The sequence below is a fragment of the Lates calcarifer genome, linkage group LG10 (assembly GCF_001640805.2).
Source record: "Lates calcarifer isolate ASB-BC8 linkage group LG10, TLL_Latcal_v3, whole genome shotgun sequence".
Classification (NCBI taxonomy): Eukaryota; Metazoa; Chordata; class Actinopteri; family Centropomidae; genus Lates; species Lates calcarifer.
The window spans coordinates 14442310-14464376 of record NC_066842.1 but is presented as its reverse complement, the minus strand read 5'-3'; the positions used below and the strand labels follow the sequence as shown (position 1 = coordinate 14464376).

General features: G+C 41.8%; 1 protein-coding gene across 4 annotated transcripts; it reads right to left on the bottom strand.

Annotated features, from left to right (window-relative positions):
- Nucleotides 1-787: 787 nt before the first annotated feature.
- sema3e (sema domain, immunoglobulin domain (Ig), short basic domain, secreted, (semaphorin) 3E) lies at nt 788-20966 on the bottom strand. 4 transcript variants are annotated; one of them, XM_018663872.2, is made up of 18 exons: nt 20148-20966; nt 19793-20024; nt 10957-11117; nt 10597-10656; nt 10093-10212; nt 8073-8166; nt 7677-7793; nt 6981-7123; nt 6766-6880; nt 6602-6671; nt 6372-6516; nt 5813-6038; nt 5423-5514; nt 4956-4997; nt 4526-4692; nt 4114-4184; nt 3684-3808; nt 788-2922 (listed from the first exon to the last, which is right to left on the bottom strand). In XM_018663872.2, exons 2-18 carry the CDS (start codon nt 19908-19910, stop codon nt 2419-2421), a joined length of 2370 nt encoding a protein of 789 aa, XP_018519388.1. In that variant the 5' UTR covers nt 19911-20024; nt 20148-20966; the 3' UTR covers nt 788-2418. The 4 variants fall into 4 exon arrangements, with proteins under 4 accessions (XP_018519388.1, XP_018519390.1, XP_018519392.1 ...); XM_018663874.2 differs by having other exon boundaries at nt 19793-19936; nt 20445-20966; XM_018663876.2 differs by having other exon boundaries at nt 19793-19840; nt 20445-20966.
- Nucleotides 20967-22067: the final 1101 nt, after the last annotated feature.

The following is a 22067-nucleotide window of genomic DNA, read 5'->3' as shown; positions in this document are numbered from 1 at the left end:
GAAGAAAAGAAGACTATTTTTCCCATCTAATACTGTACATTAGAATGTGATATATGAGCAGCTACAGGGTCCATTGGCCAGAGGGGCCCGGAGACCGGTGTAACAGAGTTAAAACTTGACAGAGAGAGAGGAGGGAGCTTTGATGAGGAGGGGAGCTGAACTGGTTCAGAGCCTGTTGCTATGGTAGCCATGTGGAATAAATCAGCAGCATGAATTCCATTCTCAAATGCCTTCAGCACCCCACTGACTCAGGTAGACCTAGACAGAATTTGAATGAATATGGTGTCCTAGTGAGCAGCTCACTGTGAGAAAAAAAACATCATAACCAGGCCTCACAGGTTGTTCTAGATTCTATAATTCAGTAACACCATATTTGTGGTCCCTCGGCAGTATATTAACATTGAATAAATGGTTTATGACAAATTACAGTGTATTTGTAAACGGGTATATTTTTTGATGTAATTCCTTCGTAATAAAATATGTGAGGTTATAATTGCTGACAAATGCTGCACATTATAGAACCACCTCAAATTGCCCTTATAGCAGCTTATAACTACATTGTGGATGAGTTATGAAATGCTTCTGTCATGCTTATAAATGCCAAATAACTTAAAGTGTTACTTATATTTCAAGTAAGTAAGTGACCACTGCATGGTCTCTCTCTCCCACTTTCCTTCATGTTTATTGGCTCAGTCCCATAATATGCAGTGTGTGTGTGTGTGTGTGTATGTGTACAGTTTATTTTGCCATTACTGATGGCTAAACCACAAAGGTGACACCAGGGAAGGATGGTCCATCTTTTTTTAATGGCAGGTATTTATAACGGGTATAGCAGACACAACAAGTCAATCGAAGTCTTTTGACTTGAAGAATATTCAAGGAGAATGATGAGCGATGATATAAGGCTTTGACCAAGACTAAGTAATTGATTTTACCACATTATAAATACAGTACAGTCAAGAGGGTCAAAACTATAAACTGACAAAATTAAGAGATAAATAAGGCACAACATAACAAAAGACGTGATCCCCAAGACTCTATTATTAGCATAACTACTAAACTGCACTTCACTGCAGCATCAGACTGTTTGATGTTTCTGTCGTCTCAAGATTAACTGAATATTCATGAGGCTGACTTGTCAGTTTTACTAATGACATGCTTGGATGGTCACCCTAACATTTATTATTTGTCCTTTTCCTTCTGAGGGAAATGTGGTGTTCTACATTGCTGTTTGTGGTGGTAATTATGAATCCCATCTGCAACGTCGTTGCAGACAAACAAAGGGGGGAGGGAATGAAGGGGGAGGGAAGGAGGGAGGAAAAAAGAAAGAGTAAGAGGGAACAAGAGAAAGGGAAAGAGAAGGGAACAGCCAGCACTAAAGGATGATTTCCTGAATATACAGTTCTAGTTACCAGATGTGCACACAAAGACCACTCTGAATTTTAGATAAATACAATATACAATGCACAGAGTACTGTTGGTACATTTGACCACAATTGTAGATGTAAATGTAGACACGATAACAATAATAACCACTGACAGGACCACTTTTCATCGACAGTAACAGGTTTTTACAAGTGCTTAAATAGTCATTATTTTCATTGAAGGTATAATTATAATTCAAGCATGCCTCAAATATCCAAAATAGTGGCATGACAACATCTTAATGTATGCATAGTGGCCATAACCACACACACCACAGCCATGCCCACATTGTAATCAAATTGTTAGAAACATAAAGCTTAAAGTATTTTTCACTGTACAAAAACGACACTATATTTTCCAGTTTATGACATCTAAACAACTACAGAACTCAGTAGAAACCAAGAAAATAAGTTATCATAGTACCAAAAAAAAAGATTAGAAGGCCATTACTTTTAACATAGCTGTTTTCTCTCATAATAGATTCAGTAAGTTTGTCATATTTAGCAATTGAATGAGAGGTGGAGCAGAGGATTTGTGGAGCAGAGGATTTGTGGAGCAGTCTCTGTGTGCGTTTGGAATTGACAGCTGGGCTGGGCTGCGCCAGTCCACGGGAGCTGATATATTATGTTCTGTCTCTTCAGATCAGAGGCAACGTCGCTTAATTAGTCGTTCATCTCCTCCCAGGGCCTCTGCTCTGCACTGATCGCTGACGTTCATAGTATTTACTCAGGGTCTGCACCAGATAGTCAGTTTACGCCACACGAAAAAGTCAAAAATAAGTATGAACAACACAGTCAAACTATTGAGTGATAAATGCAGATACAGTAGCTTGACAGCCTGCTACTTTTGTTTTTCTGTTACTGCTATTGTTGAAAGCAAAGTGAAAACCTTTTACATGGTGCAAACACTGAGTGACTCTGACCTTTAGTCTGTGCACGTGCGTGTGTGTGTGTGTTTGTGTGTGTGTGCATGTGCAGTCAGGCTCTGTTCTCCTCAGGTGTCCAAGGTGTGTCTGGGTGCTCGGTTGGAGTTCTCCTCTCCCCTCCCTTTCCCTCTCTTCTCGCCACCCGGAGAAACATACCTCCTTTTGGTCTTTTTACGTTTTTTATCAGTGCACCACACTCTCTCACAGTACTCCTCTACTCTCTGGGCGTCCCCGTAGCCAATCAGCTGGAGAAACTCCTTGTACCACAGCCTGGAGTGGCGACCTGGTACTGAGGATGGCACCAGAGCCCTGGGGCTGATGCTGGGGCCTGGTGGGGGGCCTGCTGAGGAGGAGTGGCACGGAGCTCCGGCCTTCTCTCCCTCCTCGTCATTAGTCGTGTGGATCGCTGACTCCACCCTCTCCCCTCTGAGCACGTGTAGAGTGATGCGTAATAATGTGTTCACATATCCGTGTTCCACAGTCTGGCACACGTACACACCGGCATCTGAGCTTCTCACACGTAGGAACAGCAGCCCGTGGGAGGTCATGATAACCCGCTCATCACCTCGAATCTAAGTGGAGGGGAAAAAAAAAACCAAAAAAACAAAAGTAGATTTTTTAGTCACTGATGTAGCCATTATTCAAGTCTAGTGATTCAGGCAGCTGCTGCTTTTCTTCTATCATTGCCTCTTCTCTCAAGACAACTTTTAATTAAAAAACCTACAGAACAAGTAGATAAATTAGGGAATGGTAGTACTTCAATAGTGCACTCAATACAGTAACTTCTGTACTTAAGGCTGTGTGAGGTACATAACCATTCCAGGTTTCCTTTTCCTGTAGTATATAATGCTTCAATCTAAACATTTAAGATCTAAACATTTAAATCTGTTTTGATACATTCAAACCCATTTCCCGCAGTCAAGACAGAGATAGATGTATGGCTCTGAGTGAGATGGAGAGGAACATCTGTGGTGGTCAACACATCTCCTTCCAGAGATGATGTCCCAATTACAATCACTATGTAAATATTCTCTTTTTTGTTGTTGTTTTGAGCACCACAAATGAAATTTCTTTCTGTGCTGTTTCACTGAAAGTCAAACCACTACTGTCTGTTTGACTAGACAGCTCCATAGGAGTCAGAGGAGAAATATGTTTTTGGAAGCAGAGAACACAATAGGAGTATGAGGCAAAAATATGATTTAGGTCAACTGACCCTCCACTCTGCTGCTTCCCTTTTTCTGGTGTATTTTGTCTTTTCATATCTGTTCATTGCAGAATATATGTTTAGTAGGTTTATATTTTTGTGTGTTTTGCGTGTATTGCTGCAGCTCACCTCATGTTTCTCTCCTTCTTTCTGTAAGAACCAGAGGACTTTGGCCTGTAATGATCGAGGGACGCACTCCAGTAAAGTGCTGTTGCTTTCAACGCCGTACACCAGCCTCTCCTCAGATTCCTCATCTACACACAAATACACACCAATCATGAAAGAGAGTGAGGCAAGAGAGATGGCAAGGAACCGCCGTGACCTTTCATTAGCTGGACAAACGTGCAGCGCAGTGTTCGACTGCCACAGCAGAGGCACGCTAACCTCTCTAACCTCCAGCTGCAATGGCAGTTTTTCATAGTTGATCTAGTGCCTCTGTAGAATAGCGTCATTTCCTTGTTTGTATACAGTATATGTCTGGCAAGATTTTGTGATATCAGTAAATACACCCATGCATGCCCATGTACACACACATCACACAATCATTTTATACACCAACCATCAATTTGCAGCCCATTGCACAGCTGGACGGCGTTGCCATGGCGAACATCCTGCCGCCTGAATCGTCTGCTGAGATGAGGGAGAGGGAGGCAAAGAGAGAGTAATTTTGAATATGTGATGAAAGTGTGAGAGATGGGTGAGAAGAAAAGAGAGAAGGAAAGCAAATAGAGAGAAACGGGAAAAGGAGGTGATCACGTGCATACTGATAGGCATTACATAACACCTGGCAGTCATGTCTATCAGTGATAGTGATTTGGTAAACCAGCCTCAGAGTCCGTGACATTTGGGGCAAGGTGATATGATGGCACAGAAATTTACCACTGAGGGTGTGAACAGCTGATTATCACGCACACACATCTGCAGGAAAAAAGATAGGTCACGACACTGTCTCTAAGTGTGTGTGCTGTTACCTCTTGGTGTAGACTCCAGCAGGGTAGTATCTGGAGCAGGTGAGACCATCCCAGGCGCAGTAGGGGTCTCTAGCCAGACAACAATCAGCACATTCAGAGCCATAGAGGTCACACTGATGCAGTCTGACTTGGGCCACACCAACTTCTGACCCAACATAGAGCTGTTGCTGTGGACCCAAAAAAATAGGCTTTATTACAGAACGGTTGTATTAGATTGCATTACTTTTTGCTATTTATATCTATATCTGTATCTATAGCTATAGCTATATCTATACCTCATCTAACTGGGTTACATAGCCACAAATAGGCTGCAGTAAATCTAGATTATGTCAGTACAAAGTAATGCAATGTGTTGCGATGTTATCATCTTGTGGCTAAACAACAGAATTGCAGGAATAAACAGCACAAGGCACTCAGAAGCTCCTCATACCCTTTTAGGTGATATTATGATCTCTCTTATTGGTGCTGACACCTGCGAATAGGAAAGACTTAATGTTATTCAAAAATGAAGTTGAATCAGTGGTTCATCGTATCCTATAAGCATAAAGTTCTTTGTCACTGGAGGCTTCCCGTCATGCTTCTATCCATCCCAAATCAGTTCTTAATTAAATTTCAGCCAAAAGCAGCCACTGCTTGCCGACTAGTTTTCAAGTATAATCCATCTAAGCGGAATTGATATGTTCAAATCATTCTGAAGATCTCTCAGAAGGCAGCTTGCACAATCATATTTGTGCCCCTCTGATGATTGAAGGGAAACAAATCAGCAATCAGTATTTTTGAAATAATCCCTCACACTGTGTAACAGCAGCTGTAATGGATATGATATGGATGCAATAAAGTGCAGAATTTGCTCGGCTACAAAGCCTATTTTTCACTTTGTACCTAAAAATAGAGTACCTTGAATACTTGCAGCTCTTCCAGCAGCACCTCCTCCATAGTGTCTGTGTCTTTGTTGTAGATGGTGATAACTTTCAACACCACTGAGTCGTCTAAAAAAAAAAGGCATTAATGTTACCCTGTTGCTTTGACAAAAGTTCTACAGGTAATGGCGTGAAATTCATATTTATTTTTACAGTGGGTGCAAGGTTTCAGGTACAAAACTGGCAACAATTGTTATATTAGTGCTCACTAATATACTGTATTGTTTAATATATGACTTTATCAAAATGTCATGTCAAGTGTGTTTGTGCACCCAAATGTTCAGAGTGTACCCTATTTTCCCCCCATTTTGCAAATAGTAACATGCATGCTTTTCAAAGACTATGGCATGTGGCACACTGTTTATACCAGTGCCGATGTACAGAACGTGATAGTGTCCATCCTGGGCTTGGACTCTGTCCACAGCGATCTGTGTTAGCCTCCTCTTGCCCGACTCTGTCTGTAGCAGGACGGGTCTGCGGTGGTGGGGGAGGACCGGACGATACATCACAGGATGCGAACGCACAAACCGCAAAACCTCATCAGGAAACTCCTTAGAGCTGGAGAAGCCACCGCCATTCACTTTACTGGCACACTGTTAAAAGAGATGTGGTGTGGCAGAAGTAGAGAGAGAAAAGGAAGGAGCAGGGCCAGAGACAGAAGAGGACCATTAATTGTGTTGGCACTATGTAGGAAAAAAAAAGCTGACATCCCTTAGTCTGGCTCAGACTGTCCCTGCATGACCTGCTGAGGTAGCTACAACAGTGCTGACATTCACCAGAGCTGTCCTACATGCTCTCGATGTTGTCCCTCTCAAAGGACGTCTGTCGTGGACACAGACTAATGGAGAGTGCTGTGAATGCATAATGTTGGTGCATCAGGGAATGAAATCCCATAAACATTACTTTATTCAGGCTTTAAAACTCACAGATCCAGGTCGAGGGTAGGGGACTCTGTCCTCATAAGGTGTCCAATGATGCTCAGGCCTTTCTCTGTAGGCGAATGGACCATTAAAGGCTGCTCTGATGTCATCCATGTGATAGACACACACGGCATAGCCTTTAAACACCGCACTGCAAGAGGGGGTTTTATCAGTGATTTGATGGATAACAAAATTGTCACTGTATAATGAAAACAGTGATGTCATCCTCCACTCACCTTGTTGTGCTAAAGAGGCCAAAGATTTCTGGGTTCTTCCCATCCTTGTTCTTGAGAACAAAGACGTCCTCTGAAACAGAAAATGCATAATTTAGCGAATGTTTTTTTTGTTTGTTTGTTTGTTTAACATTCAACAGATGCAAGAAGTGTCCTTGTAGCTGTACCCAGTTCATCAAAGTGTGTATCAATCCCATTTGGTCCGGCCACAGAGCAGATAAGACGAGTTTTCAGGAAGGAACTCCATCTATTCACCAGCATTCTCTGCCCTCCTTGGTCATTCTGAGAGATGAAGGCAGATATAGATTATGACTGAGCTGTCAGTACTCTGGCATTGGTGGGATCATGCCCAGAAATGTTTCTACAGCATCTGCAGTCTCACCGCGCAGACTCGCCCAACGCGGGTATACACAGCCTTGTTCACTCCCTCAGCATCCATCTCCCGCTCAGTGAAGAAGAAGTAAACTTTGTCATCGTCCCTGTCGTCGTTGTCAGGAATAACTGCTGACCCCACAAATTTAGGTTCTGTTGGAGGAACAGTTTGTAAGAAGAGGTCTGAAGTGAAACTTTAAGGCAAGGCTAGTGATAGTTATCTAATTGTAAATGTATACTCATTGCATGGCAGGGAATATCGGGCAACAAGCATCACTGCATGGGAAAACATTGTTTAATGTTTTAAAAAATAAATTAAACAACACAAGTTCATGAATCCTCAAATAGAACTAGACCTGATACGGGCAGATATGTTACCATCATGTGGAAGTCCGTACAGCATCTACATCTTATCCAGCATCACATTTTCGTTATTTTTATTTTCTTTTTTTGTAATAACCAACTAATTTAATTTGATTATCAAACTATTATGGAACTACTAGGTTTGGGAAGGAACATGTGTACGAAAATTTACACTATGAATCAATACATCTCATGTGAATAGCATCTCGCTTTCTGAGCTTGTCACACTATTTTGATGTATTTTTGAAAACATACTTAGGTTTGTTACCAGATATACTGTATCTGTTTGCACTGCCTTGCATTTAGAGGGAGATGTGATCATTTCCCTGTAATGTACACCCACCATTGAGCTGCTGCCTGTCGTCTCTTTCAGTGCGTGTGTAGGTCTGGTTGTTGAGTCGACACAAAGCGCCATCATTCTCCCAGTAGTCAGTGTACAGGCCAATATACAGCTCTCCTCCTAATGTACACACACACACACATAAACAAAAACACAGTAAATACAATGCACATATTAGCAAAACTGCAAACCCCTTTTACTGTGATGAATGCACTGAAATGAAAAATAAGACCACAAGATGGCAGTATTGACTGGTTAGAGGTCAACAAACCTCTTCACTGTGGAATTGCATTGTATGTACTCATGTGTATTCAACTCAGTGAAAACATACATTACATTACTGTGTTTTTAGTTCAGCTGATGATGAGGTGATGAGTGATTGAGCAAGCAGTGTCTTACTGGAGAGTGTAGACATGCAGGGACTGTTGGGGTCATATGGACAGCGTCCTCTGCCACTTGTAATGCTGTCTTCTTCAAGGGCAAATAGCCTGTCCTGAGGACAACACACAAAACACACACAAGAAGTTATTCACACGCAAATATGTGAAACAAAAATGTCACAAACACACCTAAGCAATGCCTGCTGGGCCTTTAGCAAAACATCCAAACAAATCCCAGGGGGTTAAGTATGGGGAGAGAGCAAGAGACAAAGGTGAATTACAGGGGGGAAGGATCAGAAAGTGATGGATGAGAAGGAAGAAGGAAGATAAATGAGACAAGGAGTGATGGATGACCAAATGAAGGACTAGAGTCTGTATGTGTACAACCAACTATGCTCTGCTCTTATATCATAGTGAGTTCCCTACTTCTAGTCCTCTGATCTTGCTGCCCAGCACAGCAGGTGGCAGAAATACACACACACACACACACACACACACACACACACACACATTCACGTACACAGACCTGAACTCCCTACAGAACCACAGCTGATATATTGTAGGCCACCACAGTGTTTATGACTGTCACTGGCAGATCAGAGAGGGTGTCATGTATTGATTTATGAGTAGCCATGGTACCATACTGTGCTGTGGCTACCACCCTGCATATGACTGTAACAGAAGTCAGTTTCTGGGTTAAACTCATCCATCATATAATGTGATCTATCACAACCAAATGGAAAATAGGTAAAATAGGCTGAATCAATATTACTCTAAATGCCATAAATATGGAGTGTTTTTACTAAAACGTCTGGGCCGCTGGTGCATAAATATTTAATTTGTTAGTTTGCGGTTGATTTGCTAATGGTATTTGCTTTTTCTGTTGTAGTTTATAGTTGTGTAAATATTATTAAGCTCAGGCTTAATGGTAATTTTGTAATCTCATACATCAAGCATGAAATTTATGTGAGGCCATCTAATAGATAGATTGGGTTGCTTAAACATGAAGCAACCAGCCGTAGCTGATCCAGCTTTGCTCCCTCTATGAGCATTCCAATGATATGAGTGATGGTTGAGCATGGTTCCTGTTTGGAAGGTGTGACTGGCCTGGTCGACCTACTGGACTAGTGTTGGAATGCAGAGTGGAGACCTTCTCCCCTCCTCTATCTAAATACGCCCCATACACACACAAACACCTGGGACTGCTCAGTGTTTGACATCTGGGAGATATGTGTCATACTGTAACAGAAACATGTTCACTCTGATGTATGCAGGCAATTTTGCATGCGCATCAGTATGCACACAAAACACTCCTGTGCATCCTTCTCACAGGCAGCAGGCACACACACTTGAATTGACCCCAGAGTATGAAGACAGAACATTAGTCTTCCCTGACCTCAAACTCCCTCCTGCAGAAAGCAGCACCTGGCCTGCTCTCCCTGTTTACCTGGTCAGCAGTGGTGTCAACTTTCTTTTATATAAATGACATACTTATGTCAAAACAATTCTTCCCCTCTAAGGAAAACAAAAACTCCACCCTCTCTTACTCAGATACTGTCTTTTCCATCTCCACCTCGCTTCACTCCTTGTTGCTAGGAGGATAAACTCAACTACAGCAACATGTGCTAAGTGTTTAACAGCTCAGTAGTGCAAGCTGTACTAACAAGTCCAGGAGCTCCTGGCTAAAACATTATCAGAAGAGTGTGAACAAGGTTTTGGCTGTAGCCATCTATAGAGATAAAGAGTGTAGAGTAGAGGAGCACAGTGTGATATCTGGATGACTATATAACAAAGAAACCTGCTACATTTTCATTGGAGTACATACAAAGTGTCCTAGGAGTGCACACTAAAAGCAACCAATTTTTTAAAACAGGCAAAGAAAGAAACTAAAATATGCAGAATAAAGGAACAGGGCAATAAGTCACGCCATAGTGCTGTTTGACTTTGAAATGGTTTCTGGCAGAGGGAACCTTTAAAACACCACTTAAATAGATTGAATTGATTGTTACATAAACTCAAATTCAGTCTTTTGGACTCACCTGCCCTGTGTGTCCCACTCTGACTAGGGCACAGATGGGGTTAAATGCTCCTGTTCCACAAACCAGCAAATGGGTCTGGTTGTACTGCTGCAGGACCTTGATGTAGTTTGCGCATTCAGGCTGTTGGAAGAGATACAGAGATGAAGCAGGGGAGGGTAAAGTGGGGTGGGTGAGTCAAGGGTCATGAGGGAGGATTGAGGCCACGCAGTAAATATGGTGTAATGGAAAAATGCCAGGCTTTTAGTGTATCATCAATAACATCAATACTTCAGGTTAAACAAAGGTTAATGAGCACAGTGAAATATGTAAATTAATCCATGAAGTATCTATAGCTATAACAGATTTATCTACCTATATAATAAATTAATTATACAGTATATATAAATGCCAAGTTAATGGACATTATCATCTGGGCATTTGTGCTTTACCCTTGATAATCAACCTCAGCCATATTACCACTGCCCTTTTGAGATAATATATTTGAATGTAAAGCATGTCCCTTACCTTCTCCCTCCCTTTCATCAAACACTCCTCTATCTGATACTCTGTACTGGCCCACTGGATCTGAAAGAAAACACAGATGAACCCATATTTACAATAGTGCTGTTTCATTCTAAATACATTTTTAAAGAAAGAAAGAAAGAAAGAAATTTGGTGTATTTTGTAAATGTGGTGATTACACTGCAAATAATCTTCCAAATTTCTAATGCGGCTAACTCACATTCAACTCGAAAATATATTCAACACAGCCAGATAAAGACACACACATGTACACTTGGTTTGGCTAACCTACAGCCCCATGGGTCTAAAAGTTCAATATGTCTCACTTCCTGTCAGGCAGGGAGGGTTGAAAACAGGCCTTACCTCTTGGTGGTGTGTGTTAACTCGGTCCAGGCTAAGGGAGAACAGAGTATTCTTGGCCCCAACATAAAGTCTCTCATGGCCTTCATCCAGCAACATGGTCTGGGGCTGAAGAGACGCTCCATGTCCCTGGAACACCCAGGTCCTGTTCAGCTGCCAAAGCTCTGCAGAGACAACAAAACGCACAGAGAGATGAGACACAATAAAAAAAATACAGCAACACAATAGAGTGCCAAGCAGTTTAGCCAGGGCTTGATAGTTATCTACATCTGTCTATAGATAGATAGATTGAATTGGTTTTCATTTCACATGTGGGTTGCCTCTTGCCTGTACTAACCAGCAAGATTCAATTTGACCAAACCCTTCCCTCAAGGGATTTCTAACTACTCCAGTAACCCATGTGTCCCAATTGCTCTCATGGCCAAGGGCAGATTGCAACATGTGTTTCTGATTCATAGCTTCCCCAAGAGAATGGCAGAGAGCAACAGCAGGATTATCTTTCCATCTCATCTCTACCTCCCATGTGGCACCTATGCCTCCTCTCACCCAACTCAGCTACGCTTGTATGTATCCTCACTCATCACAGACCTACAATGCATCTTGTTTTTGTCATCACTAGAAGTTCACATGGCAACTTGGCAACCATAAAGGCAGAGGTGCAGATGGAAGTAGTAGGATATGAGTCCTGGGAAAGATATTGTGATTAATGGAAGGGGCGTTTGATGTGGACAGTCTGGCCTATGGTCCTTTTTTAAGCAGTTTTATCTGAGAGGAAACGGAACTCGTCTCTTTATCAGCCATTATTCTGAGATCAGCTGCCACTCCCTGTCAGTCTTGCTTTAGGTGATTTGAAATCCTGCTTTAAAAAGGAAGCAGTGGACCGTGACAGACATGTCATTAAATATAAACACACACTCGTCAGACCAACCACAAATCTCTGAAAAATATCTTGTTCAAGTTAACAGCTGAGTAACAGACAGTTTGCGCTTGCATGAATATGCGCAAACACACCCGGTTTTCCCCACCTGATTGAACCTGACAGGCTGCTCCTCTATACCTGTGCTTCTGGAGAACAGGGTTGAGGGTGAAGGATCTGTACTAAGTGCAGAAACCCCAGAGGTGTGCATTTCCTCTCGGTTGCATTGGCCTGAAAAGCCTTTCATTAACCGGGTTGGACCGGGTGTCCTTGTAAAAGAAGAAAGGGGGATCTGGTGTGTGTTAGCAGAGCTTTTGAAACCTCAGAGAGATTCGAGCAGACGAGCCAAAGTTCACAATAAAATTTATAGCGATGGTATTACACAGACTGTACTCTCTTTACATGCTCTACTTTCATGGCACGCCATCCATGCTCTATTCTTCAGCAAACTCCCTTTTAATTAATAAAGCAAAAATAAAAGATGGCTACTATCAGTTATACACATATGGCTGTAATACTATAACGTCCTTTCAACTACCTCAAGTAATGCTGAGGTGAAGTTTCTACATGCTGGATTTCCAGGGGGTAATTGTATGGTTTGTTTTTCTAGCATCTGTATATTTTTGCTGAGACTTGATCTCCAAGATATAAAGAGAGAGTGTTTATCCCATTTTCCTAGACTACTCAATGCAACAGCGTGCACTCCACGGAAGGTTTTATTTGTTTAAAATGGGATTAGGTATCCACAGAGGAGTGGGTGGCTGTGTACATTTTGTTGCTATTAAGATTTCTATGTTGGAGACAAGCGACTGTTTGTTTGAGTAGTGCTAGAGCTCGGGTGGTTAGGTGGCAGAGACAGAGGGGATGTGGCAGCAGTGTTCTGCCAGGGCTCAGACAAGCTTCCTGTAATTATCTAATCCACACACTCAACGCACTCTCTCTGTCTGCGCCCCACACACACACACCTCTATCTCCTCTCAGAATTAAGATGAACTTGGATCAAGAACAGGCCTCCGAAACATTCCACTCCAACTTTTCTACAAGTGTTGGGCTGCCTCCCAAACAATCAGCTCCTTTCTTTATGTGAATGTCAAATCTGCTACCACTTATTTAGATGACAGACTCAGATGGCTATTTAAAGTGATGGCGTAAACAGTGTTTAAACTGAGGCTTCCCCCCCCCATCTACTTTTCACTTGTCACTGGTAATAATGATAAGTGGCAGCTGATTTTTATGGACAGATGCGCAGAGCAAGATGAATTGACATGCACAAGCTCTCCCGCTATACCACACACGTAAACACACATGCAGATAAGTTTCATTCTATAATTTTGTTTACATACGTAGAATGCAAATATGATATTAGAAATGTATCGTGTTGAACTCTGACCTGGAATGGTTTCCATGCCATTTTCAGTTGATTAAACAAAAGGGAGGAAACTGTAAGAAAGAAACTCCACTCCTCACCAGTATACAAATACATGTGACAAGACATTGTAATCAGGTTTATAATAAAGGAAGGTGTTGATTAATCTGCTTGATTACACATGATTACAGAGTTACTATAAAACACAATTGGTGGATCTCCTGATTACACTGACACACTGAGAGACGCTTCAGAGCGTACATTGCTGTTTAAAAGGTTTCTCCTCTGTCATTATGCGCATCCCCCAGACAGTTGCAGCCACGGCACAGACTGAAGAAGGGAAAGAGGGGATTTCCGCATTTCCCCTTCCCTCTCCCTCTCTCTCTCCTCGCCCAAGTTTTTTTCCCCTCATCTGCAGCCAGTGAGGGCTTCCTTAGCCGTCAGCTACAGAGCTGAGAGTAGGAGGAGGAGGAGGAGGAGGAGGAGAGGGAGGGGGGTGTTTCTCCATCAGCAACTGAGCCAGGGAGACACATGGCCCGAGTGTGATCCCACTTCAAATGGAAAGCACAGAGAAAAAAGGACTCCCCAAGACAGACACTTTCATCAGCTGTCTGAGGAGCGCTGAGAGATGCCTGAGAAGATTTGGTGAAATCAAAATAAACTTTGTGATGTCCTCTTTATCCATGTATAGAAACACTGTTTTCCTGCACCAGGGAAAACAATATGTGTTTTTGTGCGTACGTGTGTTTGTGTGTGTGCAGTAGCAACTTGCTTTTGATTATAGGTCTCTTAACAGCATGGGGAGAAATATTCATGTTTAGTCAAAGAAACTAAGATAAAAGGACCTGAGAGATCATTTAAAAAAAAAGATTCCTTGGGAAACCTAGAAACACAAATTGAATTTGTTATCATAATTTGATCTATTGCTGAAGTACTAAACACACAATTTATGTCAGAAATTAAACTTGTGGTAGGCAGTCTCGTATTTCTAGAAAAATGAGCCTACGTTTACTTGTTGAGTTATGGGATTTGTGCTGGAACAGAAAGAAAGAGAATTATTGGAGTGAGCTGGAGTTAAAGAGGACAAGAATAAGGAGGGAGTCTGTTCTCCTCGTACTGCCGAGGCCTTAGTGAGGCTATGGAGCTCATGGGGGTGGGGTCAGGAGATGGAGAACTGGAGTGTTATGCCATTATCGGTATATGGCCTTGTGTTTCTGAGTCCCCTTGTGTGTTAGAGGGTAGAATGATGTCACAGCGCAAAATGAAAGCCACATGGAGCCACAGGAAGATGGGAGAGAGAGAGAGAGAGGAAAGTGTGTTTCTTTGAGTGTAAGTCTGTAACCTGATTGATGTTAGAAATCAGGAGAATACCTGATAAGTCACCATCATTTTGTTGGTGGCCCAAACAGACTTTTAGCTCCTCAGCAAACATCACAGGCATTCAAATACAGCACATGTGTCACCTTATAATAGACTTTTCAGAATATAAGAATGCGCTGTATTTGACATTTAATCAGTCTATCCCCCATCAGTTCTAAACTATACAGTCTCAACCATACGTATACGTATATGAACTTGGAGCCAAAATGAATTAGTTATTGATGTGGTTTAGTGTTAATGCATAGTTATATGTCAAAAGACCAATAAACTGTAAACTGTAAACATATGCATTGTCATTTGCAAGGAATGTCTAAAACAGCTCAGAAAAAGTATGCCTTAGAACACATCTAACAAACTTAAATTTGCATATAGCTGTATGGCATTTATTAGTGCATTAGCTATTCAATTTATTTCCTCTCAAGCTATATTCCAGATGAACAGTACTCTCAGTTTCTGCCCCCTACAAGCTGACATTGTGAAACAGAGGAAAACAAGCTTTGCCTTTTAACTCCCACCCTATAATAAACACAATCCACTTGGTATTTTGTGTCTTGAAGTGCTCACTGCGCTTGTCATCCTTCATCCTCTTTTTTCCCCCCTTGCAATATCATTGCAACATACTCTCTGAAGACTTAAACAAGCTTTGTGCCTTCTCTTCTTTTCCCATGTCACAAACTTAACTCATCTCCTCTTCCTGGTCCCTCCAAAAGGTCAGAAAGGATATTAGACTTTCACCAGCTGCCTTCCCCTCTGGACATCTCATTAATGAACTAGAGAGCACACACATAACACAATGGGAGAGAAAAGGACGCTGAGATGTACACAGACAAAATGAGAAAGTGAGAGAGAGGTGAGTGTCGAGGGGAGGGAAGGGGAGGGAGTTGAAAAACTATCATTTTTCCTTCAGTGACCTAAATGGTATGATTTATCTAATCATCACCATACCCTCCATTTTCCAGGGGTTTGATATAAGGTCTAAGACTGCCCTATGGCCACGATCCAATGCGGTAAATGTTAATTATAGGTCTGTGCATGCAGGCGGAAGAAAGTTAATGGGACTCCTCACTTCACACATTAGCTTTAAATGGGAAAAATAAAAAATTAAAATTCCCCCATCATTTCACTTTAGGCAGGCACAACTTAAGGCCATGCTGGTTTTCCCCGTCTCTCCCTCAGAAGAAAGTCACCTACAGCCACATCATTTCAAGGTTGTAAAATACAGAGAGAGCTTTTTCTTGTCTGGAGAGGAAGGGCTAAAATTACAGCGGGGGGGGGGGGTCATACAGCAGTAATTGCTACCTGAGTAATCCCTGTGTTCACACATGCATGCATCTCAGCTCCTTTTGCTCAAATCTCACAATTTTACAGTATGTGCTGAAGAAGAGAGATGTCTAAAGAAGGTTTAGTATTTGTTGACTAGTGTATTTGCACAGCTTCATATGCTCACCTGTATTCTCATTCAGTCTAAGAAGAGTATGTCTAGTGTCTATGTCTATAGTATGTGCCTTAATTTGGCTCTCAAGTGCTGTGAGGCAAATGTTGGGCTAAATATGGAATGCACATGCAATTATTTATACAGTATAAGCCAACACTTATGTGCAGTTTGATGTTAAACCTGTCAGAACAGCTTAACATCACTGGATAACTTTATTCACCTTCACAGGCCTGTTGAAGAAAAATATTTATCCCTTTCTAAATGATTACGACTTTTAAGTAAACGTGTCCTTGGCAGACATGCAGAGTAAAATACCTAGTCAATTTAATTATTGTGAAAGGGTCAAGATTCGTTCCATGTGTTTGCCCTAGCTTCTCTCACAAGAAGTTTCACTACAATCCGACAGTTTTCAGAAGAGACAAACTTGTCTGCAATAATTACATGCCAAACTGTATCATTTTGCAGGAATGTGAGAAACAATCTTAGGATTTTTTTTTTTTTTTTTTTTTTTTTCAGGAAAATGTTTTGCAAACAGGAGCAGCAGCACGTAGACTCTTAGATCTTTTTGGTTTGTAGAGAGATGGTGGGCGGGGAACACATTGCCAGACCAGTTCTGGACAGGTATGCGTTAGTTTTACGTTTTAAGCTTCACTAAACCACGAATGCATTATCCTGATTTGTCCACGAACACTGCTGAATTGAAATGAATTGACATGACTGAATTAACAGGAGCTGGACGTCCAACACAACCTCACCTTCAGAAATATGCATAGAGATGACTAAATTACCCTTCATAGTCAACTACGCAGTAGTAAAGAGTTTTTAGAAGTGACTTTGGTCTGATTAGGTCATAACCATTATGAAAACTGCTGTATCATGTTTTCTGCAGCTCAAGTCAGGCATGATGACAGTGCTGTAGAGGCAGCAAAATAACTCCAGGCCTGGCTCACCTACCTGCAGCCTGCCGTGATGCTGACATGTGCTACTGTGCAGCAGCTTCATTAGCAGCAGAATTGATGGTTGTCCTAAAGGAAGATTATTTCACTCCACAGGCCAGGAAATCTGAAAGAAGCTGCTGCCAAGAGACTTGGATGATGCAGATCCAAATCTCATGGATCTGTGTCCAAGGGTATATAAAAAAAGAACAAAACAAACAGTATGTTCTAATTTCTGTTCAATAGCGAGCACATGGGGTATGTGCTGCAGGGTATTTCTACCTATAATAATCCAGGGTTTAGGGAGTTTGATTGGCCCAAAGTCCAGGCAATTGAGGCATATTACCATCAATGTATAGCCTGTGTTTAAGGTCTTTGGAAGCTGTGCAGCTAAAGATTAGGGTCAATTCTTTTTAAAGACAGGAGGGAGTCTGTCATTGTAACTTAATACTTCATGTGATTTAGGTAACAACCTTTTGGAACTGGAGTTAATTGGGGTATGTAAGCAAATGAAAGTATGACTGGGATAAAAGTGAATCAAATGCATTAAGCAAAATCTTCACTGGTCCAGAAGTCTAGACAAGAAGATGAGGAATAGATGAAAGAGGGAGTGAATGATAATTCCACACCACGTGTGAAATGTGGCTAACATCAAAGCATGCAGAGATCTATACTGCCTAGTAGTCAGGTCGTCCTTGGAACACATGATAATGTGCCCAAAGGAATTCATTCCCAGAAATGAAGAGAAAGGTGATCTGATATTTTATTGAGACTTTTATTGATCCCACACTTGGTATCTGCCCATCTGACCAGAAGCAGGTTAAAAATATTTCAGTCCTGATATTATTAACTTTTCTTTCACATGATCTCCTTTCTCAAGAAAGGAGAATGTAGTTTTTCCACCTTGTTTTGATACCAGATGTTATGGTAATATTTACTTAGTCCTAAGGGAAAATAGTTAAAACCACATCCCTCTCCATCTCCCTGAACTGCATCCAAGTCATCGGCGTGTGAAGAATTCACACTATTCCGCCTGTGCATGTGTCTGTCTCTCTTGTGTGTGTGTGTGTACGTGTAAGTTTGTGTGAACTGAAGGGTGTGTGCAAAAATCACTGGCAGAGCCCATGAGGCATATATTAAGGCTTAGATGTTTTTCATTCCATAATGATAGGATCCAACTGCAGGCTTTTCATAGCACTCTGTGCTAGCCAGAACATGTATCAGAGGGGAGAGAGAGAGAGGGGGAAAGAGAGAGAGGGGAGGGGGTGTCAATCACTGTAGCAGCTTTCCCCTCAGGGCGGCTAATGAACTGGGTGATATATGAAAGTCACGTTCATAACAGATATTGATGTGGCAGTTATGACTAAGCTTATCAACGCTGATCTGCTCATTTTTGTTGCTATATGAAGTTTGAATTTACTGTAGCCAGTAGTCCAAGTCTCTTTTTCTTGTATTTTTCTCTAAGTTTAACTTTCAGTTTCTTTAAATTTCTAATTTTATTCCCATTACTCTTCACTGGAAAACTCTATTTTACTATATATTCATTTTATACAACTTACTGACAGAATTACAGCATTCAGTACGTATCATAAAACAGCAAGCTGTCCTCACAGATGTAGCTGATGAACCAGACTTGTCAACTCTCATAACACTCACAGCACCATACATAAATAAATATATATATATATATATATATATATATATATATATATAGTTATTGACCATACAAATTCCACACCTATATTCAACCACGACTAACAGGCTTATGAGGAATCGTCACCTTCTGTTGCTATAGAGATCAAAGAAACTGTGAGAAAAAAGGCAGTGTTTACTCAAGAGTTTAATCTGCAAAGATAAAACCCTCATTATTGTCCAAGAGATACAGTCCACATACCAGTGCATGCCCATCCATATCGCTCACTCCCACACACATATAAACAGACACATACACACACACTTATTTCACTCTCAGACACATACGCAGCTCATCCATTCTCCCCACCATCACCACCATCACCAGCACCACCAAAACAAAAAAAAAAAACCCTCCATCGTTCCGCCACTATGGCATGACAGAAAGCCACATTGTGGATTCCCAGCCACCATGGCCAAGGGATCAAAACAAACTACAAGGGGGCTCCTCGAGCGTCAACAGTGAGTGAAAGAAGTATGCACTTCACAAAGTCAGAGCAGAAGTTGCCCTCCTTGAATACAACCCTGCATGGTGACTTTTTCTCCTCACAGGCTAAAACATAAATCTTCAATGACCATCTCATTACATGGTAATGATAACCTGCGGCTTATTTTGCTCACTCACAGAGGATGCTGCCTCTGTGACTTCACTACATTTACAGGACGTTTTTTGTATCACTGCATTTCTGTTGTTTTGTATACATACACCTTGAAGAGAGAGATGCCATAGATTACAAAAGTTAGATCACTGTTAATAGGTAAATTAACTATTTTTAACTTTTAATTTAGCTAATTTTAGTAGTACCCAAAAAAATGCTTCACTGAATACTGCTAAGAAATTTGGAGTAGAGGTCTATTAATGTTTAAAATTTCATTCTGTTACACCTGTCCTATTCTCAGTCTGCATTCAAGGCACTCAGCAGAGAATGCTAATTTTGACTGAGGCTGCACTGACTATTCCAGACAGTTTAACACACCATACTGCATCTCCTAAAGGCTGCCTTTGCTTTTATAATGTGGAAACACAATAGTGCATTTGAATTTGTGCAACACAAGTACTTGTTGCCAAAGTAGATTAAAAAGGTAATAAAAGGGGTACACTGGGCATTTCTTACCTTTGTTGGAGAGCCGTATCCTTGGGTAGATGCTATGGGCTGTGTGAGCTGTGCCCAGCAGAACAAGATAGAGCAGCATAAGTGTCAGATACACAGTCCTTGTGCACTCTGCCATCATCAGTGAGACACGGGCTTCAAGCTCATCTACACAGAGAGCATGTAAGTCCACTCAGCATGAGGAGCAAAGTCAAAAAAAAGAGAAAAAGTCCACAGGTCTTTGCTCCGTAAGTTCCTGTAAACAATGTTCAATAAGAGATAATAACAATCCAGCAAGCATCTACTTGGAGGTAACTATCCATTTTCTGATGATAATCACAATGTGGATCAACTAGATGTATATCTGCAGCTTCTATACCGTCTCTGCTTTCCCCTATAGCAGTCTGCTGAAAGCTGCATCCACCCACTACCTCGGTGGACAGGGTAGTGCTCTGGCTATTATCCTTGTTTGGTCTTAGTAACCAGGGAGAAGAGAAGTCCAGTTGCTACATTCACGCCGCAGTGCCCACTGCTCACTGTCCATATGTCAGTCCGTCTGTTTGTTTGTCTGTCTGTCTGCCGAAGCTCAGACCCAATCTTTCTGACCTGATAAAAGAAAAAAAAAAAAAGAAAAGAAAAAAAATCCCACAAAGGTGTTGAAGTTAATTTGTAAAACCTCAGTGCATTTGGTGGTCCCAGTAGGCAGGCAGGGCTGGAGCTGCTATACTGTGTCTTCAAGCTGCGTTCTTCCTCTTGGGTCCACTGGAGCCAGTCATTCTCTGGACAGGAGCCCAGGAAAAGGCAGAGTGGGAGAGGGGAGGAGTGGGGGAGCCTCGTGCCTGGCGTGCGGTCTCTCTGCACTGAGGGAGAAAGTGAAGCTCTAGCTCCTAACTCTGCTCACGCTTCAACAGTCAGGGAGGATCCAAAACCTCAGCTCCAACCTCAGTGAGTCAGTTAAGATGGTTTCTACCACAGCTACTGAGCTGGGTAGAGGCCACCTGCCATGGTGTGGTGTGGTGTGTGTGTGTGTGCGTGTGAGGAAACGCCTCTGAGCAAGTGGTTGGTAATGTGGGGAGTATGTATCGGCTTGAAGGGCTGAAAATTGCCTGCTCCTTCCTCTAGATTGTCTTGAGATCTCTCTGTCTCTCTCCCAGGCAGCTGGATTAGGAGTGCTGTGTCTCCCAGGCGGGCTCTGTAAGACTCTCCCCAGCTCTCCTGTAAAGAAATACTGCCTCCCATGTCACTCTACAGACCACCCCTCACTTCTCCTCTCCCCTTGCCCTCCTCCTTCACCACCCTCTTTTTTGCTCTTTACCTCTGCTGCATTAATGTGGACCTCAGCCAAGGTTTTCAGCCTCTTAACTCTGGCGCTTCTTTCATTTTCAATTATTGCCCTCCTTGTGTTTGTTTCCATGTGGATAGTCATTATCACTGTTACCATGGATTTTCATGTGCAAGGTTTCTTTCATGGTGATTTTCTTCTCTCCCTCTGTTAATCTGTCTACCCATCTCTCACATGCCTCATTTCTAAAACCTGGTTATTAGTTTGTCCCTGTGTCCAGCACTTTCCCCTTTGATGTTTCATACCACGCCTGGCTTTTTCTCTTTTTTTGGTCTCTCATTCCTGTTCTGTCTGAATGAGTTAGTATCTGTCTCTGTCTCCAGTAGGCTTTTTGTATGTGTACCTGTGCTTAAGTACATTTATTCAGGTAGCCTATTGTTACTATTGTGTGAAATATTCATGTTCCACTCATTGACATGCAGTGGTGCGCTGCGTCTTTGTAGTCTTTTGTTTTGTCTCAAGGTCTACAGCTTTCTGAATCTGATTACCAAACACACACAGGCAGGCACACACACACACACACACACACACAGTCAAGAAAAAAAAAATGTCCGAGATGCGACAGGATTCGTTATTGAATTTGCACATATCCCGCAGGAAAGTCCCACAGGCATCCAGTTACTGGTGCAGAGCGTCGTCTGTCTCCTGTAAAGCTCTTTGAAATACATCTGTTTCTCTCTGTCTCAGTCTCTTTCTCATGGCTGTGCGGTGACACCGACATTAAGTCATGCTGATCCCTAACATGGAAGCATTCCATCAGTCTGCAGAGAAAAAAAAGTTTCCTTTTGTTGTTCTCCAATATGTGTCTGTTTCACATTGTCGTATAATTGTTTTATAATTTGCAAAACATGGGTTTAATGAGAACGTTACCCAGTAGTAATCTTTATGCATAATTGAGATCTCTATGTTGATTAACAGCATAAAAAGAAAACATCAGAAAATCATACAAAGACAAAG

Bases quoted from the DNA above. Each gene is read 5' to 3' on its own strand.
- sema3e (XM_018663872.2), bottom strand. From the start codon at position 19,910: ATGATGGCAGAGTGCACAAGGACTGTGTATCTGACACTTATGCTGCTC. The intron at 4,998-5,422 runs GTACTCTATTTT...TCCTATTCGCAG, and splicing joins AAGAGCTGCAAGTATTCAAG to GTGTCAGCACCAATAAGAGA. The intron at 4,693-4,955 runs GTATGAGGAGCT...TTGGGTCCACAG, and splicing joins TCATAATATCACCTAAAAGG to CAACAGCTCTATGTTGGGTC.